Source organism: Aspergillus viridinutans, assembly GCF_018404265.1.
Source record: "Aspergillus viridinutans IFM 47045 DNA, scaffold_6, whole genome shotgun sequence".
NCBI lineage: Eukaryota > Fungi > Ascomycota > Eurotiomycetes > Eurotiales > Aspergillaceae > Aspergillus > Aspergillus viridinutans.
Window position 1 is genome coordinate 706,203 of NW_025091222.1, and position 21,553 is coordinate 727,755.

General features: G+C 53.2%; 7 protein-coding genes across 7 annotated transcripts; 5 read left to right on the forward strand and 2 right to left on the reverse strand.

Moving 5' to 3' along the window:
* Window positions 1-191: 191 nt before the first annotated feature.
* Window positions 192-7,867, forward strand: Aspvir_008100 (reducing polyketide synthase sphB; the record flags this gene model as incomplete). The annotated part of the gene is made up of 4 exons (XM_043271276.1): window positions 192-832; window positions 895-5,635; window positions 5,697-5,990; window positions 6,056-7,867. The coding sequence occupies 4 exons, from the start codon at window positions 192-194 to the stop codon at window positions 7,865-7,867; spliced, it is 7,488 nt and encodes a 2,495-aa protein (XP_043127211.1).
* A 605-nt stretch (window positions 7,868-8,472) lies between these two features.
* Aspvir_008101 (monooxygenase sphC) lies at window positions 8,473-9,453 on the forward strand (the record flags this gene model as incomplete). Its single annotated transcript, XM_043271277.1, has 1 exon — window positions 8,473-9,453. One exon carries the CDS (start codon window positions 8,473-8,475, stop codon window positions 9,451-9,453), a length of 981 nt encoding a protein of 326 aa, XP_043127212.1.
* Window positions 9,454-9,542: 89 nt separating this feature from the next.
* Aspvir_008102 (MFS-type transporter sphD) lies at window positions 9,543-11,315 on the reverse strand (the record flags this gene model as incomplete). The annotated part of the gene is made up of 2 exons (XM_043271278.1): window positions 9,543-10,994; window positions 11,058-11,315. The coding sequence occupies 2 exons, from the start codon at window positions 11,313-11,315 to the stop codon at window positions 9,543-9,545; spliced, it is 1,710 nt and encodes a 569-aa protein (XP_043127213.1).
* Window positions 11,316-11,925: 610 nt separating this feature from the next.
* Aspvir_008103 (acetyltransferase sphE) lies at window positions 11,926-13,470 on the forward strand (the record flags this gene model as incomplete). Its single annotated transcript, XM_043271279.1, has 1 exon — window positions 11,926-13,470. The coding sequence occupies one exon, from the start codon at window positions 11,926-11,928 to the stop codon at window positions 13,468-13,470; it is 1,545 nt and encodes a 514-aa protein (XP_043127214.1).
* Window positions 13,471-13,546: 76 nt separating this feature from the next.
* On the reverse strand, window positions 13,547-14,775 carry Aspvir_008104 (uncharacterized protein; the record flags this gene model as incomplete). Its single annotated transcript, XM_043271280.1, has 5 exons — window positions 13,547-14,004; window positions 14,076-14,364; window positions 14,447-14,580; window positions 14,634-14,700; window positions 14,746-14,775. 5 exons carry the CDS (start codon window positions 14,773-14,775, stop codon window positions 13,547-13,549), a joined length of 978 nt encoding a protein of 325 aa, XP_043127215.1.
* Window positions 14,776-17,406: 2,631 nt separating this feature from the next.
* Window positions 17,407-19,309, forward strand: Aspvir_008105 (transcription factor sphG; the record flags this gene model as incomplete). Its single annotated transcript, XM_043271281.1, has 3 exons — window positions 17,407-17,916; window positions 17,976-18,553; window positions 18,700-19,309. The coding sequence occupies 3 exons, from the start codon at window positions 17,407-17,409 to the stop codon at window positions 19,307-19,309; spliced, it is 1,698 nt and encodes a 565-aa protein (XP_043127216.1).
* A 418-nt stretch (window positions 19,310-19,727) lies between these two features.
* On the forward strand, window positions 19,728-21,472 carry Aspvir_008106 (cytochrome P450 monooxygenase sphH; the record flags this gene model as incomplete). The annotated part of the gene is made up of 3 exons (XM_043271282.1): window positions 19,728-19,931; window positions 19,986-20,258; window positions 20,318-21,472. The coding sequence occupies 3 exons, from the start codon at window positions 19,728-19,730 to the stop codon at window positions 21,470-21,472; spliced, it is 1,632 nt and encodes a 543-aa protein (XP_043127217.1).
* Window positions 21,473-21,553: the final 81 nt, after the last annotated feature.

Below are 21,553 nucleotides of genomic sequence, written 5' to 3' on the forward strand. Positions count from 1 at the left end.
AGGTGCTGCAGGTCGTCGCCAACACGGGTTCCGGCCTGCGAGCGGACGGGGGGCGCATGGCCGTTGCGGAACCCAGCACATGGGAAATGCATGCCAACAATCATGTTAACGGTCATTTTAAACTCAAATGCAGAGATGGTCCGCCAGGTGACTGCGAAGCAACTTACTTTTACTTCGAAACATCAATGACTATGGACGAAAGTAGCGGCACTAATGGCCAGGGGGTAACAATGGGTCCGGATATCATCAATGGGGCTACTCTCAATGGGCATCCCACCGGTGTGCACACTAACGGCACAAATGGTACTTTGGCGCATGGGGTCCCTCGCAGTGGTCAAGTGCCCATCGCCATCTGTGGTATGGCCTGTCGTCTCCCAGGAGGCCTGACGACGCCCGACGAGCTTTGGGATTTCCTCCTCGCAAAGAAAGATGGTCGATGTCGCGTCCCTCAATCGCGCTACAACATCGACTCATACTACTCGGATACGAAGCAACCAGGGACCGTCTCGACCGAGTATGGATATTTCCTCGATGGGAGCGTCGACGTCGGAGCGTTGGATACGTCGTTCTTCACCATGACGCGAACCGAGGTAGAGCGAGCCGACCCCCAGCAACGGCTTATGTTGGAAGTCGCACGCGAGGCGTTCGAAGATGCCGGCGTGACAAATTGGAGAGGCAAGACTATCGGCACGTATATTGGTAATTTTGGAGAAGACTGGCTGGAGATGTTTGGGAAGGAGACCCAGCCATGGGGTATCCATCGCATTTCCGGTTCGGGAGATTTTGTCGTTGCGAATCGGCTCTCGTACGAGTTTGACCTGCAAGGGCCAAGGTATGATCTTCTGCTGGAAAGTTGTTCCAAATACCAGCTCTGTGCTGATCACTTTTCAATAGCATGACGATTCGCACAGCTTGTTCTTCCGCCCTGGTGGCTTTGAACGAGGCGTGTGCTGCTATTAGTAGAGGCGACTGTGGATCCGCTCTGGTGGGCGGCGTCAATCTGATTCTCGCACCAGGAATGTCGATGGCGATGCAGGAACAGGGGGTTCTATCCAGTGACGGCTCGTGCAAGACCTTCTCTGCCGACGCCAATGGGTATGCCCGTGGAGAGGCGGTTACGGCGATTTTCATCAAGCCGTTGGCGGATGCCCTGAGAGATGGCAACCCAATTCGTGCTGTCGTGAGAGCCACGTCCCACAACGCGGACGGAAAGACCCCTACACTGTCGCAACCTAGCACGGACGCACAAGAGGCTCTGATGAGGAGAGCATACGAACTCGCAGGTATTACTGACTACGCGGAAACGGCCATGGTTGAATGCCATGGGACAGGTACGCCGACTGGGGACCCCATCGAGGCGACAGCTGTGGCCCGGGTGTTTGGAGACAAAGGCGTCTACATTGGATCGGTCAAGCCCAATCTCGGACACACCGAAGCTGCGTCCGGCCTTGTATCACTATTGAAGATGGTGAAAGCACTCGAGCATCGCATCATCCCGCCAAATATCAAATTCACCAGCCCCAGCCCAAACATTCCGTTCGCGGACGGTAAGCTTACGGTCCCTACGGATCCCCTGCCGTGGCCGAAGGACAGACTCGAACGGGTCAGTGTGAATTCGTTTGGGATTGGTGGCGCAAACGCCCATGTCATTCTTGAATCTGCCGCTACTTATAACATCCCAGCTGCGGTTCACACAACACCGGAGACACCGCAACTTCTGTTGTTCACAGCCAACTCGTCAAAGTCAATCACGAGGATGATCGACGACTACAAGGCATGGGTGGAACAAAATCCGGACAAAGTCAGTGATCTAGCCTACACGCTGGCAAGGAGAAGGGAACATTTGCCGCACCGAGCTTTTGCTATATTCAGTAATGGTGTGGTTGAAAGTGTCTCACAACCTGTAAACTCCAAGTCTGCGAAGCCGCCGGGCGTGGTTATGGTCTTCACCGGTCAGGGCGCTCAATGGCCCCAGATGGGACGGGAGCTGCTGCGATCGAATGAAGTGTTCAGGTCTAGCATCCGATCTCTGGATCAACACCTGCAGACCATTGCTGGGGAGAAGTCGCAGTACTCGATTGAAGAGGAGCTCAAGAAACCAGCGAAGAAGAGCCGTCTGTCATCGGCCGAGTTCTCTCAACCACTTTGCACTGCTGTTCAGATTGCACTGGTCGACACGCTCAAGTCCGCGGGAATCCGCCCAGACGCAGTCGTGGGCCATTCCAGTGGCGAGATTGCTGCAGCATACGCCGCCGGGGCTCTCAGGGCTGGAGAGGCCATCACCGCTGCCCACCACCGTGGAGCAGTGACAAGCAGACAGAAGAGAGCAGGAACGATGGCGGCTATTGGAATGAGTTGGGCGGAAACGGAAAAGTACCTCGTCCCGAACGTCACGCTTGCCTGTGACAACTCACCCAAGAGCGTTACAATCTCAGGCGACATCGACGCCGTCAAATCCGTTGTGGCTGCTATCAAAGAGGCACAGCCACAGATGCTGGCTAGGCTGCTCCAGGTTGACAAAGCCTATCATTCATTTCATATGAAAGAGATCGGAGAGGATTACCAGTCCTTGATCGGCGACGAAGTGGTCGGGAGAGAACCATCGGCGCTCTTCTTCTCCAGTGTGACCGGAAGTGTCCTAGGCCCCGAGCACAGAACATGGTCAAAGTACTGGCAGGACAATTTGGAATCGCCGGTCCGGTTCCGCGAGGCCGTCACGGCCATTTTGAAACACGACGTGGGAAAGAATGCAGTCTTCCTTGAGGTTGGGCCCCACGGGGCTCTCGCAGGTCCATTGAGACAGATCTTCACTCAGGCTTCATCTCCAGCTCCCTATGTGTCGGTCATGGCGCGCAACCAGGACTGCACTGCATCTTTCTTGTCCGCCATTGGAGCACTTCACTCACTCAATGTCGATGTCAATCTCGAGGCCCTCTTTCCCACGGGTTGCTGTCTTTCGGATCTTCCCCGGTACCCATGGAATCACGAAGGGAGCTACTGGTACGAGTCTCGTCTCAGCAAGGAGTGGCGCAACCGCAAATTCCCATACCATGATCTCCTTGGTGCTAGGGTGGCTGAGAGCAGTGACAGTGAACCTGCCTGGCGTAACATGTTCCACGTTACAAACACGCCGTGGATTCGTGACCACAAGGTTGGGGAGAACATCGTCTTCCCGTTCTGTGGCTACATTGCCCTGGCAGGCGAGGCCATCAGACAATTGACCAATGTTGAGGAGGGATTCAGCGTTCGAAATATCATTGTCAGCACCGCGCTTGTGCTCAGCGAGGGAAAGCCGACGGAGATGATGGCCACGTTCCGGCCGCACCGCCTGACAAACTCCCTAAATAGCGCGTGGTGGGAGTTCACTGTTTCAGCCTACAACGGGCGCAACTGGACAAAGCACTGTACAGGAGAGGCCTGTGCTCAGTCGTCGGCGCCCGAGCAGACCCAGGATCCTGCTGACCTGCCCCGGAAGCTCAATGTTAGAAAATGGTATGAAAAAATGGGCAAAGGTGGCCTCAATCTGGGAGGATGTTTCCAGACCCTTGAGACGATGACGACCTCGACTTCAGAACAGCGGGCGGTTGGCAACGTTGTCAATGGAAGGCAGGGAGATGAAGCCAACTACCACATTCATCCTACCGTCCTCGATGCGACCCTGCAGATTCTGGGCGCTGCTGCAGTCAAGGGCTACGCACGCAAAACCAAGACCTGGCTCCCGACCAGCATCGATAAAGTCACCGTCCATAGGTGCTCGTCAGATATGATCGCCAGCGTTTCCGCTAAGCTGTCGAGTAACTTTTCGGTTGTTGGAGAAGGCCGTTGTACATCCGGGGGCACCACAGTCGTTGAAGCTGTCGGTATCCGGATGTCACTTGCGGACGGTGCTGGTGCAACAGACATTTCGGACACACATGCCGCATCCAGGTGTGAATGGAGACCCGACATTGACTTCCTCGATGTGGATGAGCTCTTCTGCCCACCGGCAGGCCGAACAGACCATTTGCGTCTCCTGGAGGAGCTCGGGGACATCTGCTTGCTCTTGTCCCAATGGCGTTTTTCAGAATCAGCAAGCAACCCAGTTCTGCCCCATCTACAGAAATACATGGCTTGGATCGGGTCTCAATCCAGCTCGATTGCCTTCAGATTGCCTTCGACTTGGACAGGCCTCGATAACGAGGCTATCTCCGCTCGAATCGACAATATATTGAGCCAGCTAGCAAACACTCCGGCAGCCCCAGTCGCCAGTGCCATGCGTCAAGTCTGCATAGAGATGGATTCCCTCATGTCCGGCGAAAGCCTAGAGAGTGTTCTCGCCGGGGGAACGCTAACACACGTCCATGAATTCCTTGGACAGCTAGACCGAAGGGAATTTATTCAAATGTTGAGCCACTCCAAGCCCAATCTCCGGATTCTAGAGATTGGAACTGGAAACGGCGTGTCGTTGCACCGAGATATCCTCGCGGAACTGACACGACCTGATGGGGAGATTCTCTGCGCCAAGTACACTTTGACTGCCCCAGGCTACGTTGTGGCGACAACCCAGGAGAAGATATTCCCAAATATGGAGTTCGCCAGCTTGGACATCAGCCAGGATCCGTTCGAACAAGGATTCGAGGAAGTCGGGTACGACCTCATTATAGCTGTCAACGCTCTTCATGAGTGCAAAAATATCCAGGAAAGCTTGGCCAACCTGAGGAAACTCCTACGTTCCGATGGTCGGTTGCTTCTGCAAGAGCTTTGCCCGTCATCCAGATGGATCCAGTATGTGCTCGGTGTGCTCCCGACGTGGTGGTCGGGCCCTGCCGATGGGCCAATCGAGGCGCCCTACCTGGGCCAAGAAGAGTGGGAGTCGAAGCTTGCAGCTGCAGGGTTTGGCGATATCGAGGCCATGGCTCTGGATTCAGAAGTACCCCATCAAGTTACGACCACCATGGTAGTAAGGCAGGTCCGTGAGACGCCCATGAAGAAGGTCACGGTGCTTCTGGAGGAGGAAGGACCTGCTGTCACACACATCTTGAGCGAGCTCGAAAAGGAGGGCTACCAGGTGACCAGATGCAGATTAGAGGATGACCCACCGGCTGGCCAAGATGTAATTTCGCTCCTGGACGTCGAACAGCCCTTTTTCCACGAGATCGACGAACCACGCTTCCTATCATTCAAGGCCTTCCTTCTCGGTCTTCAGGATCGCGACGCTGGGATGCTCTGGGCAACCCATCTCATCGACATAGGATGCCGTGATCCCCGATATGCACAAGTTCTCGGCCTCGCCAGAACTATCCGTACAGAGCAGCTGGCCGATTTGGGAACCTGTCAGATCGACAGTTTTGACGACCGCAAGTCCATTGGCCGATTCCTTCAGGTGCTTGCCAGGTTTCAGACTCGCCAAGGTGACGAGGAACTCAACCCCGAGTTCGAATGGGCCATTTTCGATGGCCGAGTTCAAGTCGCACGCTTCCACCCGTTCATCCTGGCCGATGAGCTCTTGGTTTCAGAGGGGTCAAACGAGATGGCCACACTAAATGTCCGTACGCCGGGGCGGGTTAACAGTCTACACTATGCGCGGCATGAACGAAAGGACCTCGAGAAGGACGAGGTGGAGGTCGAGGTGTACTCCGCCGGTTTGAACTTTAGAGTAAGTCAATCCAAGGGACTTTCCCAGAGCAAGTGTCATGTTACTGAAAGGACACGTCTAGGATATTCTGGTCGCACTGGGCATTGTTGAACTGCCGGTCCGTCTCTTCGGAATCGAAGCCGCAGGCATCGTCACGCGCGTGGGGGCAGACGTCAGCCCGGACGACCTTCAGGTAGGTGATCGGGTCGTTTGCTTTTGCAGGAAGGACGCCTTTTCCACATATACAACCACGTTGGCTGCTGTCTGCGTGCGTATTCCCGACAGCCTCACCTTCGATCAAGCTGGAACGATGCTTATACCGTATTTCACCGCGATTCACTCTATGGTCAACGTTGGACGCGTCACAAAAGGCCAGGTAAGCGGCACGGAAGACCTAAGGCTATTGTGCAAGTACATTACTGATCAATCGTCCCTGCATAGTCCGTCCTGATACACAGCGCGTGTGGTGGAGTGGGCCTGGCAGCTATCCAGGTAGCCCAGATGCTGGAGGCCGATGTGTATGTCACGGTTGGCAGCGAAGAAAAGGTCCAGTATCTGATGGAGAACTACCACCTCCCGCGAAACAGGATCTTCCACTCTCGTGACAAGTCGTTTGTGGATGGTGTCATGCGAGAAACGGAAGGCCGTGGCATGGACTTCATCCTCAACTCCCTCTCCGGCGAGCTCTTGCACGCCACGTGGAGCTGCGTTGCTGAATTTGGAACTTTACTCGAGATCGGGAAACGCGATCTGATCGGAGATGGCAAACTCGACATGAAGCCTTTCCTGGCGAACCGCAATTATTGTTGTGTCGACATCGACGGGCTCTGGAAGAGAATCCATGTCGCCAGAGCTTTGATTTTCTCAATCTTGGATTTCTACAGCAAAGGATACATCTCCCCGCTACCCATGACAATTTTCCCCGCAGCCCAGACCCAGGATGCATTCCGATTCATGGAGAAGGGACAACACATCGGCCGTGTGGGCGTGTCGTTCAAGCCGGCCGAAGGGGAAACCCAGCTGGGATTGGAAACCACCCAGAGAGCTCTGACGATTGCCTTCAACGGGTCCGCCTCATACCTCATGGTGGGTGGCCTTGGCGGTATCGGTCGTGCCGTATCCACCTGGATGGTCGATCACGGCGCCCGTGAGCTCGTCTACCTGTCGCGTAGCGCTGGCCTGACGCCCAAAGATGACGACTTTGTCACCGAGCTCCAGAGCATGGGTTGCGCTGTCAAGCTCGTGAGCGGAGATACCACCAAGCTCGAGGACGTTAAGAGAGCCATTGCTGCGGCAACATATCCCCTCAAAGGTATTGTACAGATGTCTATGGTGGTCGCCAATGAGAACTTTACCAGGATGAGCTTCGACGAGTGGACGGCGTCGACGGCACCCAAGGTTCAGGGAACCTGGAACCTCCACGATGCTTCTGTGGCCGCGGGCATCGATCTGGATTTCTTTGTGATGTTCAGCTCGGTATCGGGCATAGTTGGACAAGCTGGCCAGGCCAACTATGCCAGTGGTAACAGCTTCCTAGACGCGTTCGCCCAATACCGTAACGGCTTGTGTTTGGCGGCCTCTGTGGTTGATATGGGAGCTGTCGAGGACGTGGGATGGATTTCGGAGCACCAAGGGATGATGGGGAAAATGTCCAGGAGCGGCTTCAAGCCTGTCCTGGAGCAGGAGGTCATTGACGCAATGGCAATATCCATGTTGGTCCACAGCAAACCAGGTCAAGCCGTCGACGAAGCCCCTGCGGCCGATTCAAACGCCACGTCTTATTTCGTGCACAAAAATACTTTCCTCGTCGGCCTTGCCTTGCTCATTCCCTTGCACGATCCCAGCAACTACGTGATCTGGAAGAAAGACCGCCGCATGGCCTCGTATCACAACAACTCTACGGTGGCCGCAACCGCAGCCTCGACGGATGTGCTGAAGTCCTACTTGAGCAGTGCTAAAGCGGATCCTTCCATTCTCAAGTCGCCAGAAGCACCGAAGCTCCTTGCAGTCGAGATCGGCAAGAGACTCTTCGACCTGTTGCTCAAACCTCATGAGGAGCCTAATACGAGCTGGCCACTGCTCGATCTCGGCCTTGACTCGTTGGTGGCTCTCGAATTGCGCGCTTGGATCAAACAGGTCTTCTTGTTTGATCTTCCCATGCTGGAGATGATGAGTATTGGCTCGCTTGACATTCTCGGTCAGTATGCGGCAAATGAGGTTTATAGAATTGCGACAGAAAACAACGAGAGCTAAGCCATCTCTCATGCGGATTGCAGCTGGATCAAGCACAGGGTCGGTTACAGTATTTCTTGCATCTATTAATGCTTTTCTACATTCTGCATCCTGCTAAGACCGTACATTTTATGAGAAATGCCAATTATCTATATCTATTTGTTCTCAGAGACTTCATAATAATCTTCTGCGTCTATGAGGAGTGAATAATGGGCTCCTCTGTGTACCCAGGATAGGAAACCCAATGCCTCTGTATACGATGTAGGAACGAGCTCGCTCGTAAAGATCATGGTTCTACAAGTCTCAGTTCATCCTTTGTCCTACGTCTTGGAGGCCACATGTCCTCTGGTCATCCAGGTCTCTATTGTCCCTAAGCAAAGGGCTGATTGAATCATACGACCTTGACTGATAGAACGAACCGAGCATGTCATAAATGCTGCGTGCATCAACCGGGCGATCGGAATCCGAAAGCCGGGAGGCATCAGTGGACGGGATCCGAGTCTGACGACCAGGCCATATGAAGTTATGGGACCTCCTATTCATAAACTGTATGCAAGCAACAGGATATCAGTCATCTTCACCACTCCCATCTTCTCTACCATCAATACATCGTTCCAGAACTCCAAATGTGGCGAGTCCCAACAGACGTCCCGCAGGTCGCCGTCCCCAATGGACTACTCAAGCTCGCAGAAGTGACAGCCGACACACCCCTGGACGAAGTGTTCAAGCACTGGCAAGAAAGCGGCGGCGTCATCCTGAAACACATGCTCACCACCACTGAGGCGAAGCAGATCACCACCGAACTCGAGGCCCGCATCGAGTCAGTCCAACGGGGCTCCCGGGTGCCCCACGCAGACCTGGCAGCCTTCCACGGCCCCAAAACCAAGCGCGCAGGCGACCTCATCAACCACAGCGCGACGTTTCGCGCGCGCATCCTCGAAAACGACTTCGTCCACGCCATCTGCAGACGCTGCTACAGCGAAGGCGGGCAGAACGGGGACTACTGGCTCTCGGCGGCGACGACGCTCAACGCGTCCGGACCGCAGCCCGCGCAGGTCCTGCACCGCGATCTGACCTCCTACCCTCCCTACGCCCAGCTCGGACCGGAAGGCACAGAACCGCAGATCAACTTCCTCTTTGCGTTTTCGGACTTTACCGATGACAATGGTGCAACGCGCATCATCCCCGGCAGCAACAAATGGCCGTTTCATCAACGCGGGAACATGGAGCAGACGATCCCGGCCGAGATGGAGACTGGGGACTGTCTCCTGATCGGGGGGAAGGTCATCCATGCAATGGGCGAGAACAAAACCGAGATGGAAAGGAAATGTATACAGCTGACCGTCATCCCCAGTTTCCTGACTCCGGCGGAAGCACATCCTTTCATCATCACGCTGGAAACCGTGAGGAAGTTGTCGAAGCGCGCGCAGCGATTTGTGGGGTTTAGGTCGCAGTACCCTCGGGGCTCGCCTGGCTTGTGGACAAAGGATTATATCGAGTTGGCATTGCATCTGGGTTTGGATGATCTTCCGGGTGCGATGGATGATTTGCAGGATGTTCTCAACCAGCCCAAACAATGGGATACAATTGATTATGACAAGATTTAGGAGTGGTACATAAAGCTATATTGTACAGGCTACTTGGATGATATACTCTGCTTGATATTTTGCAAACGCTTTATCCATCCTTTTTCCGACTATTCCTCGAAGCGCTGATTCCCGAGACCCTGCGACTTCAGATCAATCTCATCCACGAACAGCGAAGTCACCAACCCCAGTCCACTAAGCCCCGTCATTGTGTAAAAGATCGTCTGGAAGCACTTTAGATAGACCCTCAGAACCTGATCAAGCGTTTCAACAGGAACGTCTAGTGATCTTAGCTTGTCAATAAAGGCAACCGCATTGGCGACGTCCTTGAGAGGGGCCAGAGGACCGGTAAGTTGGACTGTAGTGGCGGAGACGGATGTCGAGAAGACAGAGTTGAAAATGGTTGAAGAGATCGTGAGGCCGACGAGACCTCCAAACATGCGAATTGTGAGAAATTGTCCGATCGCTAGGCCTGTGTCGTCGATGTTTTTGACGCTCGCTTGCATGGGAAGAAGATTGAGACGCAGCAAGGCAACTCCCGCTCCCCAGAGGATGGGAAGTCCGAGCCGCATGGATGACGACGATCCTACGTCGAACAGGGCCAGCAAGCCAGTTCCCAGCGTGAGTATGATCCATGCCAGCCTAAGGATCCATACATATCCACCAAACAACGGAACCATCATCATGGAGGCAGCTGCGACCACCACACTAGTAATGACGGTGGGCAGCAGGAAGATGGCCGACAAAATGGCTGTTTCGAGTTGTACGGCTTGGTAAAGCAAGGGTAAGTACTGCAAAAGCGAGACCAGAACCGCGCCATGGAGGAAGCCTCCGGCTAACGTCATGTTTCCAGTCTTCGAGTGGAAGAGTCGATGCGGAACAATAGGGGCTTCGGGTTTCGCTTCGTAGAAAGCAAATATGACCAGTACCGCAACCCCTAAGAACATTGGGACGAGAGTCTGCCAGGAAGACCATGGAAATAAGGAGCCAGCCCAACTGAGGGGTAACACAAAGATCGTGATCCCGACGACGACCAACACCATACCAATCCAATCGAGGCGGTTCAAATTCTTGGCCAGCGATGCATCGAGGGGGACCGGTCGTAGCTTGAGGAAGAAGAACACCAACGGCGTACCGATCCCTAGCAACGGCAAGTTCACCCATCCAATCCATCTCCAGCTCGCATAAGTCGCGAACAGTGCACCAACCGAGGGCCCCATGATATTGCCAATAGCCATGGGAACGGCCATCAAGCCCAGATATTTCGAGCGTTCCTGTAGCGTCGTCATATCTGCGAGAATTACCTCCGCCAGCACGTCAATTCCTCCACCACCGAACCCTTGAAGTACGCGGCCGACGATAATCGTGTTCATATTTTGGGCCACGGCAAAGACGATGGATCCGATGAAGAATAACGCCATGGATACGTAGAGAGGCGGTTTCCGACCGAACGCGGTCGAGATACTGGCCCACACCGGTTGCATGACGAGACCACATAGGGTGTAGGACAAGTTCGCCCAGAAGGACTCTAAACTCTCGCCCTTGAGATCAGCAGCTATGGTCTACCGATGAGGTTAGTCTTGGGGGCGATTCAGCATCAGATGAGAAAATGTGGTATTGCTCACTGGAAGGGCGATACCGAGGGCCGTTGCATCCAACTGGAACACAAACATGCTGGCAGCGAGGCCTATGAAAGCGAGTTTAAAGGCCAGTGATTTCTTTGGTGTCCGCTCGACATCATCCTCGCCATTTTTCTCTGCAGGAACTTCCGTCCCGCCTGCCTCTGCCTCTGTGTCTGTTTCTGCCTTTCCTTGTGTTTCTGATATGGGTTCCGAGTTGGATTCTTGTCGACCTGCGAATGCGGATATCTCGGCCTGGCCCATGCTTGGCACGATAGTTTAACTCTCGGGCCACGCCGGCTTAGGGCTCAAGCTCAATCAGAGACACACTCGCAAAGTAGTAGTCGAGTTTTTAGTTGCAGAGATGAGATGCTTACCGAATAGTTGGTCCACCGCAGTGTGCTGGAGATAAGGTAATGGAAGCGTGTCTATGAGAGTGATAAATTCTGTATTTGAGAGGCCAAAGAAGCTGGAAGCAGAGAGACCCCTTGGTTCGCTGGTCGATATTACTCAGCAGATCCAGACCATCACGTGCCCTGAGGATGAAGGAGCCAAATGACAGGATGAACGAGTATGTTCTCTGTAACAGAGATGTGGGTGGCCCAAGATGCTGACTGAACCTTCGAATTCTCTTTCCCAAGCGTAACCTGAGTTTGGTGGATGACTCGATGAGGCGCCGGTCCGCGCGGGTTCCGGGCTCCGGCCCCGGGCTCGAAGGCTCGGCCCGGTTGGTGGGCCAAAGCCGCCAAACTCACCTAGGCAGCATTATCATGAAAGGCAGTGACTGCGACCGTGACCACGATCAGGACCACAATCACAATCACAACCAGAATACCTATGTTGTCGACCCAGAGGCTCCAAGAGGCAACTTGTCATGGGTTTTCTTGGATTTGGGAGAGAGTCTGCCCCTCCGCCGACCGTACCAACCGACACAATCATTCCCTTCCACTACTGGGATGATGACCATCATACACGAGGCCTTTCCTTCGACGTCACTTTCCGCTTCGATGACATCCTGGACCCGGAGAAGCTTCGGTGTGCGCTATCCCGGCTGCTGGAGTTAGGAGACTGGCGGAAACTCGGTGCTCGAATCCGGAGGAATGCAGAGGGAGGACTAGAATACCATGTTCCACAATGTTTCGACGACAAGCGGCCTGGCTTCGCATACTCCACGGTCGCATATAACATGAAGGTGGCCGACCATCCACAAGCATCGCGTTTAGCTCAACCTCACCACCTTGATGCCGCTGGTCGCCCGTCCGTTCTGGGCATTACATATACGACTACACCCGAGTTCAGATCATTAATCCGGACTCCTGCTTTCCCCGATCGCTTGGAGGGTTGGCTTTGTTCAGACTGTCCCCAGCTGGGGGTTCGCATTATCACCTTCCGAGACGCGACACTTGTTACCGTTTCTTTCCTTCATAGCTTGACGGACATGATGGGCCTGGATGCCGTTCTGGACGCCTGGTCTTCAGTGCTGCGAGGACGAGAAGATGAAGTGAAGCCGTTTGTGGGATTCGCTCATGATCCTTTAGCTGGCCTCGCCGAGTCGAAGACCGAACCGCTGCAAAAATACGTCTTTGCCGACACGCTACTCATAGGGTGGACATGGTTTTTGTTTGCATTGCGGTATATTCTGACGGTTGAGCTGTTTTGGCAGCGCCGGGAGGAGGAACGGATTATCTTCTTGCCCGCAAAATACCTGCAACAGATGCGATATAAGGCGATGGGGGAGCTTGCATCGCGCGACGCCAACGACGGCGACAAACCCCTTTTCGTCAGCGAGGGTGACATTCTGTTTGCCTGGTGGACGCGCGTCGTTCTCCGAGCCGAAAAGCCTTGCCCCAGCCGCACAGTTAACATGCGGAATACATACTGTTGCCGGTCAATCTTAGCAGAGCTTGGCCACATACCATCCGCTACATGTGCATTGGTAACCAATGCCGTATTCGCAACCCTGACATTCCTTTCCGTTCGCCAGGTCCTCGAAGAACCTCTAAGCTTCACCGCATCTGAAATCCGCAAGTCTCTTATACAGCAACGGAATGCCGAACAACTCCAGGCACTGTACACCATCCAAAGAGATACGCTGGACAATGCACATCATCCAGCCCTATTCGGAAATCCGAGTATGTACACGGTAATGATGTCAAACTGGGTCAAAGCAAAACTGTTTCAAGTTGATTTCTCCGCCGCCGTCGAAAGAAAGGGAATGGCAACGGACAAGCGAAGCAATCAGCTGGGCAGACCATCTTGCATCCAAGGAACTGGGACGAAAGGCTACGCAACGCGAAACACTGGCGTGGTGATTGGAAAAGACGCTGCGGGTAATTTCTGGTTGTTGTACAGTTTGCGGAAAGAAGTCTGGCCGGCTGTAGAGCAACAACTTCTTTCTATGCCTGAAGATGCAACATAATCATCGAATGTATAAATTGACAAATCTGGCACTCAATCTCAAACGAGATGCCCCTAGGACCTTGGTGAGCCTCCCCTCATCGTGACCGGTTGTTGCTACCATCTTCCCTACACATCCTCTCCCATCTCCTCCTCAACACCGGCACGATAAACCACCCCATCACCACGCTCAACAACGAATCCACAATCCCAAGTCCTCTCTTCGGGCTCAATCCAACCATATTCGTAAACAAAAGGCTCGCAGCCAAGGAATCCTGGCAGATAATAAAATCCCCTTTATCTACCCGCGCAACTATCCCCTGAGCCACATTCTCCGAAGAAGGCAATTTCTCCTCCAGCTCCGCGAAAGTGGCGACGTTGGTCCCCTGTATCCGCTTCGTGAGGTCAGGTTTGGTGTCTTGTTCGAGGACGAACCCAGGGGAGATGAAGTCGGCCGGAAAGGCGATGTGGATTGTGTAGGTGGTACTGGAGGAGTTGTGGCGGAGGACTTCAAAGCGCAGGGTGTCTGCAAGGGCTCGGACTGCGCTTTTGGCGGCTTTGAGTTGGATAGTGTTAGCCAGAAGATGACAACAGACTCGAATCAACATATCAAGATCATCGGCTTACGCGTATAAGCAACGCTCCCTGGTAACCCCAAGAACGCCGCCGCACTGTTGGCGAAAACAATCTTTCTGGTCTTGGGTATATCGATGGCGGTAGGTTTCTTGTCGTTCTCAACCCAGATATCCAACATGGCCTTGGCAGCATAAGCAGTGGAATAATAATTATTCTTCATGCAAGAATCGAGCTGCGTGGCTTTGAGATCGATGAAAAACCCGTTCTCAGCATGGTTTCCCCCCGCGCAGCAATACATGAAATCCGCCATTCGGGGTTGGGACCTGAATGCTTCCGAGACCTGTGTGTTGGTTAGGGAAAGCCCACTCGCATGCTGCAGTCTCTCTGAGCATTTGGGTTTTCTGGATTCGGAGCAACCATACCGCAGAGGCATCAGCCATATTCACAGCCACGGCATTGATCTCTTGCCGATCCGCATCCACACAATTCCCGACTATCTCATTCTTCGCATCTTCTAGAGGACCCGGCCGTCGCGCGAATATTGTGACATGGTCACCTTAGCTTGGGATCAGTGAAAATCTAGGTTTTCCAGCGGGAGGATTCACAAACCACGCGCAGCAAGTATGTTGGCAATCGCTTTTCCTAATCCACCGGAGCCACCCGTTATAAAGGCAGTCTACGAGATCTGTCAGCGAGACCAGTATCCGCAAGACGTACATACCTTGCCAGACAAGTCCTGATCTGGTTTCATGCTTTCTTTCTACTCCGGAGTCTTCCAGGTGAGGTAGATTCTGCTAGGGCGCAATTGAACATTCAACCAACGCCTCGCGAAGTCACGATCAATTGAACCTCGTCCCGTCGATCTTGTCAAGCTCTATGGGAAATATGAATTATTATGCTAGAGATGCCAGACAATGCAAGGAGCCAGTCGGAGCCTTCACCGGCCTGACCAAGTGGGCGCTGATGACGGGTCCCGTCCCCGAGATGAGGGAACTACGGAATATTACCCGGATCGCTCCAGCGTCTTCAAATAAGGTCTAGTCGCTCTTAAGAATTATTGAGCTGATAGCGCGTTATCTTCGTTTCAAGCACAGCAACGTTGAATTCCAGACTCCTTAGTCTCCCCTTCAAGGGGTTAATCCGCCTCACAGGCTACTGCACCTAGTCTCTCCCCAATATCTAGCTCACACTTACCCCTCCGTTCCAGTCTCACTCTACCCAGTCAACCGGCCGGCACAATAACCGAGTGCCAGCGAGGCAAGCATCATAAGCATGACCAATTGGCTTGGCCGAGGGCATGGGAACCACACCAAAGAACATATTGGCGCCAGGTGAGGGGTAATACCCTTCCTGCAGATAAGCTTACGTCCGTCCGTTCGCCTCCACCAGCTGAGATAGAGGCTGACTGTGCTCGGGAACTGACTCACTAACGATCGGCGGAAGATCGCCGCCGGAATGTGCCGTAGGTCTTGTTTCTCCAGAGGCGGAAGTCAATTGGCTGATGTTGTCCGTGCTTGGGCGCTATTGCATCTAAGCAGTAAGCACACGCCATCACGGGCGTCAATCTGCTAAGAGATGCGCCACCCCCCTCATGCTAGTGTCACCATTCTGCAGACCTCTTACTGCCTTCAGTCTGGTATTATATCATGCATAGGGTTGTTGTAACTGCTAGCAGGTTCCACAACGCAGCATGGCGCCGTTGCATTTTGGGCTGGTTCCACTTGACCAAATACTTTTGTTTTGATAGTCTTCTTTGGTGTGACGAACTTGCAGAATCTGTTTGGGGTGTGACTTCGCAGTGTAACCTGGGTGTGTCCCGCATCTTAACTGAGCTCCGTCAGGTCTATCGAGACAGATATGTGAATATACTCTGTAGCTCAGGACTGAATGACTTCTCTCCCGTGGAGCCAGCAGCGACCCGGAAAATACCTCCAACTCGAACCACACAAGGTCCTGTCTTGCCAGTAGATTATCAGCAGCTCCTCCGGAGTTGGCAGTCTATCCTCCTACCTATTTCATACAGCCAATCCAAATGGTGGTCAGACCTAAACCATATACGAAACTCAACCACTTCAGAAAGTAATTGCCGAATTATTGCACCGGTACAAGCTCCGGAAAGCTGTATGAGAATATTATTATGCTATCAAAATAAGATTTCGGTCAATCAGCCATGGCGGACAACGGCAGAAGAGAATTCGATCATGGCTTGATGGATTCAGCCGAAACTCGACAACTACAACAGCATATTTATCCAGCAGATCCCGATGTACATCGTGACTACATCGCCTCCATGTCTAATATTTTCAAACTATATTCGTTTCCCTTTTCGGCTTTGATACTACGGTAATCTAATATATTAGTGTGTTAATGCCAACCGCGCTTACACTGAAAAATGAGCAGCAAGTCTAGAACGGGGAGAGTACATTTTCCTCAGCCTCTTAACAGGCTGATGTTGTCGAATTGGGTTGGGACATCGAACCACTCTCCATTGACGGGCCCTGGTTGGCCCTGTGCATACTTGGCCTTGGTTCTCAGTCGCTGGTGATGTTCAAGTGGCCCGGTAAGAATGCGTCAGCATGCAGAAAGGAAATGGATGGTGGTAATCCCTACTGCGGCTGGCAAACGGAGCCTTGTTCCCCTATAAATGCTCTTACCCCAGTCATTGTAAAGTGTCAAGCTGTACGTTAGACCCGATCTCTACCTATCCCGAGGATAATCAAAGATTCGCGCGGCCTACGACTCCTTCCTGGCAAAACTGCGACAATGGCCAAGGAACTTAGTAGAGACGACTACACAGGTAAGCGAGCGTCGGCCCCAAAACAAGCAAACCATAGGTAGGTAACCAATCATTTCGAGCAGTGTGTGACCAATGCCGGGCCAGGAAGATACGCTGCAGTCGAGAAAAGCCCTCTTGCAGGAACTGTGGCCGCCTGGGCTTGCAGTGTGAGTGGTCCGGTCAAGGCAAAAAGTGCAATCAAACAACTCTTCTGTGTGTACTAGTCACTACTATATGCACTGTTGTTCCGAGCTTATGATTCATAGAAGCCATACTATCCTCGGAATGGGTAGTCGCCTTKAACAACTCGAGGTAAGCTGGACGCTGTCCATATACATCTGTAGACGATTTCTAAATGACGGACGGCTTTTGAAGACTTCATTGGCGGACACTCAAAGGTCCTTGAAGCGCCTTTTCGAGGGTTCATCGACTGTCTCACCTTTCTCAAGGCGCCCAGCCAGCCCAGCGAGCCCTACACCGCAATTGACTGATCAACGGTTCCCTGACTCGTTAAAATCGCCCGTATTCACGAGGCCGCTTGGTCGTTTTCTCGTGGACCAAAACAGTGACGAGAGATGCTTTGGCCCGACATCTCTCGAGTCACTAATGCTCAACATCAAGGATGAGCTCTCTCAAAGTCCTGACATCGAAAGGCACTCCGTGAAGGAATGCGTGATGCAAGCACAACGCAAGATTGATCTTCTGGTTGGCCGGGGGGAAGTGATTCTTCCTGGGGAAAAGTCACCGCCCGCGATGCCTCCCTTTGCCATTTTGGACGCAATGATCGAGCCCTACTTTACAACGACCAATGATCATTTTCCTATCTGGACAAAGAAAAGGTTCGCTCGACTGGCTACTACTTTGCGGCAATCAGCGCCATCCGAACGGGATCTTGCTTCTATCGTCTGCTGCAACAACCTCATCCTCCTGGCCATGTCAGCGGACTCCCTAGGCTCCCACCAGCGGGAGTCAATGATGTCCAAGCAGACCCGCAAGACCTCGTCAATCGACTTTGACCTCATTGCGGGCTTTTTGACAAACGCGAAGCGCGCTGTCAGCAATATTGACCAACTTGTGTCGCCGTACCTCATCAACGTGCAGGCACTCTTATCTCTGGTACGTCTCCGACTACTACCCACCTTTCCTGGTTGCACTGAATCACTGACAACAAGAAGCACATCGTCGCGCAAGTGTACCTCTCTATAGGTCTATCCGAGACGCTGCTTGCTCTAGCAACCAGATGTGCAAAGTCCGTTGGCATCCACCAGTGGCACTCCTTTCAAGGTCAACTGAGTGACGACGACATCAAAGAAAGACAAAACCTTTCATACTGCTTATACGTTCTTGATAAGGCCGTTTGCTGGACGGCTGGGTCGTCTCCCAGTATACCAGTCTCCGAAGTCTATTTCGACGCACACCTGGTGCCTTCGGAAAACGGTATCCCATCCTGCCTTGCTGCAAAGGCCGAGATGGCTAGGATAGAGGAGACCGTATACTTGGAGATATACGCTGTTCATGTGCAGGCGCGAGACGAAGAGCAAGTTCGAGAATTCGCAGCCACGATTTTGTCAAGACTGCAAGACTGTCTCACCGAATCGGGAGTTGACTTGGACAAGATACAGAAATCGTTTGAAGGCTCCGCTTCGAATCTCCAGTTGGCCATCAGATATCTTTCCGTTCAGCTGCTCCTGATTTGGCCCCACAAGCACCATCCCGATCCCATGTTTCAACGGGCTCCCGAGGTAGCTAGAATGTGTTTGAAACTCTTGTTACGCCTGTGGCATTCCCCACCCGACCAAGGGAGCCAGGCTGTCTTCTCATTGTAATGATACTTTTTCCTACTGCCTTGTATATTTTGAACCACAGATGGCTGAGACTGACCGTTTGGTTCCGATATAGCTTTCTCGCCTCGCTTCCGTCACTATACCTTTACGAAGTATTGTCATCCATCGTCTGCGGTCAGGCGTCCAGTTGGGACATCGACCTGCTTCAAGAATTTGTGGAGATGCTCCAGACCATCACCGACTGCCGCGCAGAAGCCTCATACAATCGACGGCTATACCAGCTGTCACTTATTGTCACCGACGTGATAGAGGCCAGGAAGACTCAGCACAAACGGCAGAAGCCGACCTCGGAAGGACCAACAAATCCTTATTTGATGTCAGAGCTGCCCTCGCCCCCAACAAGCGGTTACAACTACATGGATTCAGAGGCTCACGAAACCTACGATTCACCCTTCGATGGTGTTGTTTTCCAAGATCCAGATGGTTCTTTTGCCTCCATGGGCCCAATCACCTCGACGAGCGGGGAGTTAGCTCGAGGCTCAGATGAGTTTTTGCCGCAATTGAGGAGCTTCGCGAAGACGGCTCCCGGGAACGAAAACTTCAATTCTCTGGCCATGGAAGCCTTGGGGGAGTCTGTTCTCTTTTGGAAGGGCGTCAATCAAGGTGCCAGGGTTGATAGCCCATCAGTCAGGTGCGATTTGGGGGAGAGGTTAAACTATATATGAGACGAATTCTTAGAACGAACTTGTAGGCACTGAAAACGGGGCAGCGAAGAATTTTAAAGGGCAACCAATGCAGTCTCTTACAAGAGACTAGTCGCGCAATCAAATATGTGCTCATAGACAAGCTGCCTAAAGTGGGCCCCAGCACTCTGCTCCCTATTTGTCATATCCTGATAGATACCGAGTAACTGCCTGACAGTCGAGCGCGGAGACGGCGCCCGAGCCCCGGTGGCATAAGGGGTGTCAAGGCTTGGTTGTGGTAGAAGTGACACCAAAAAACCAATCATACGACTCGTCTCAGGTGGCGACAAGGCTCAGGCGTTGGCCCAAGCCGTCGGTCAGCGACTTGATCCTCTAGATCATTGAAGTAGGGTGGCCTCACTTCCTTTGTCGGAATTGGCTTTGAAGACCAACCGCCATTATGGGACGTATTAACAATTGCTTTGGTGTCCTCTGCCTCGGCGTAGCAGCCGGTGTCTACTTCCGGCCAGAATACGCCATCCACGGCTCCAGAATCGCGGCCATTGCCGTTCTAATCACAGGCATCACCATATCAAAGCTGCTATATCAGCTATTTATCTACCCTCAATTCTTCACGCCGTTGAAACACTTTCCGGCCCCACCAGTGAGCCATCGAATCCACCGTTGCCACACTTGACTCCGAATTAACTGCATCTAGAATCGGCACTGGCTCACGGGCAATACGGGTAGTCTGCTCGTCGACACCCCCCATGCGCTAATGAAGGAGTGGGCCAAGACTATTCCCAATGATGGAATTCTTCGTTACTACATTGTGGGAAACACGGAGAGGCTCACGATAACCAGTCCTGCTGTCCTGAGCGAGATTCTGGTGAGCAAGGCCTACGACTTTGCAAAGCCCTTGGTGATACAGCAAACATTGAGGCGTGTGCTGGGCAATGGAATCCTGATTGCCGAAGGCGAGGAGCACAAGGTAAGAAACAGCAATGTGCATTTTATTTCTCGTTTTGAATCTTACAATCAGTCGTGTAGTTTCAACGGAAGAATCTCAAGCCAGCTTTTGCGTACCGCCATGTCAAGGATCTCTATCCTGTCTTCTGGTCCAAGGGCACCGAGATGGCCAAGTTGATTCGAAAGGATCTGCAGAGCAGAGAAGCCCCCGAAGATAACACAATCCAAGTGAGAACCTGGGCCAGCCGATCCTCGCTGGATATCATTGGTTTGGCGGGCATGGGCCGGGATTTCGGCTCCCTGCACGACCCTGAAAACAGTCTCAGCCAATCTTACGAAATGATCTTCGCCACACCGGGTCTGGGAACAAAGATCCTTTTTATACTTGGAATGCTCCTGGGGAATACGACATGGCTAGCAAAGCTACCCACCAAGCAGAATAAGCTCATTGACACGGGCTGCCGCAATATCCGTGATGCCACGCGGCGGATGATCCGCGAGCAAAAGGCAAAGATGGAAGATCCAGACGCAGACACCGAGGTCGACATCATTTCCGTCGCAATGCGCAGCGGCAACTTTGACGATGAGAACCTCGTCGACCAGTTGATGACCTTCCTCGGCGCCGGCCACGAGACGACCGCCGGCGCTCTTCAATGGGCCATATATGCGCTTTGCAAGCACCCAGATGTGCAGGCCCGCCTGCGTGACGAAGTCCGCGCCAACCTGCCGCCTATCAATGTCGAGACCCCCGGTGCGATCGACGCGGCGACCATCGACAGCCTCCAATATCTGAATGCCGTCTGCAACGAAGTCATTCGCTTCCACCCGTCTGTACCAAATACCGTCCGCGTGGCGTTAAAAGACACCACCCTGATGGGGAAGCCTATCCCCAAGGGCACGCAAGTCGTCATCTCGCCGGAACTTGTCAATCATATGCCGGCGCTCTGGGGGACAGACGCGGAACAGTTCAACCCCGATCGATGGATGGGCCCCGGGAAGGCCAACACCGGCGGCGCAACCAGCAACTACGCTTTCCTGAGCTTCCTCCACGGTCCCCGCAGTTGCATTGGGCAGGGGTTCGCCAAGGCGGAACTGGCGTGTCTCCTCGCTGCGGTGGTCGGGAGCTTTGAGTTCGAACTGCAATACCCCGACGCTCCACTGGAGGTGCGAGAGGGAGCGACTATTGCGCCGAAGGACGGCGTCCTGGCCAAATTCACTCATTTGGAAGGATGGTGAAGCCGTGAGGGAGTCTCTGATATTGTTTCAGTTCTTTCTGGTTGCTTTTGTCCTATGGATCAAAGGCATTTCTAAATATGG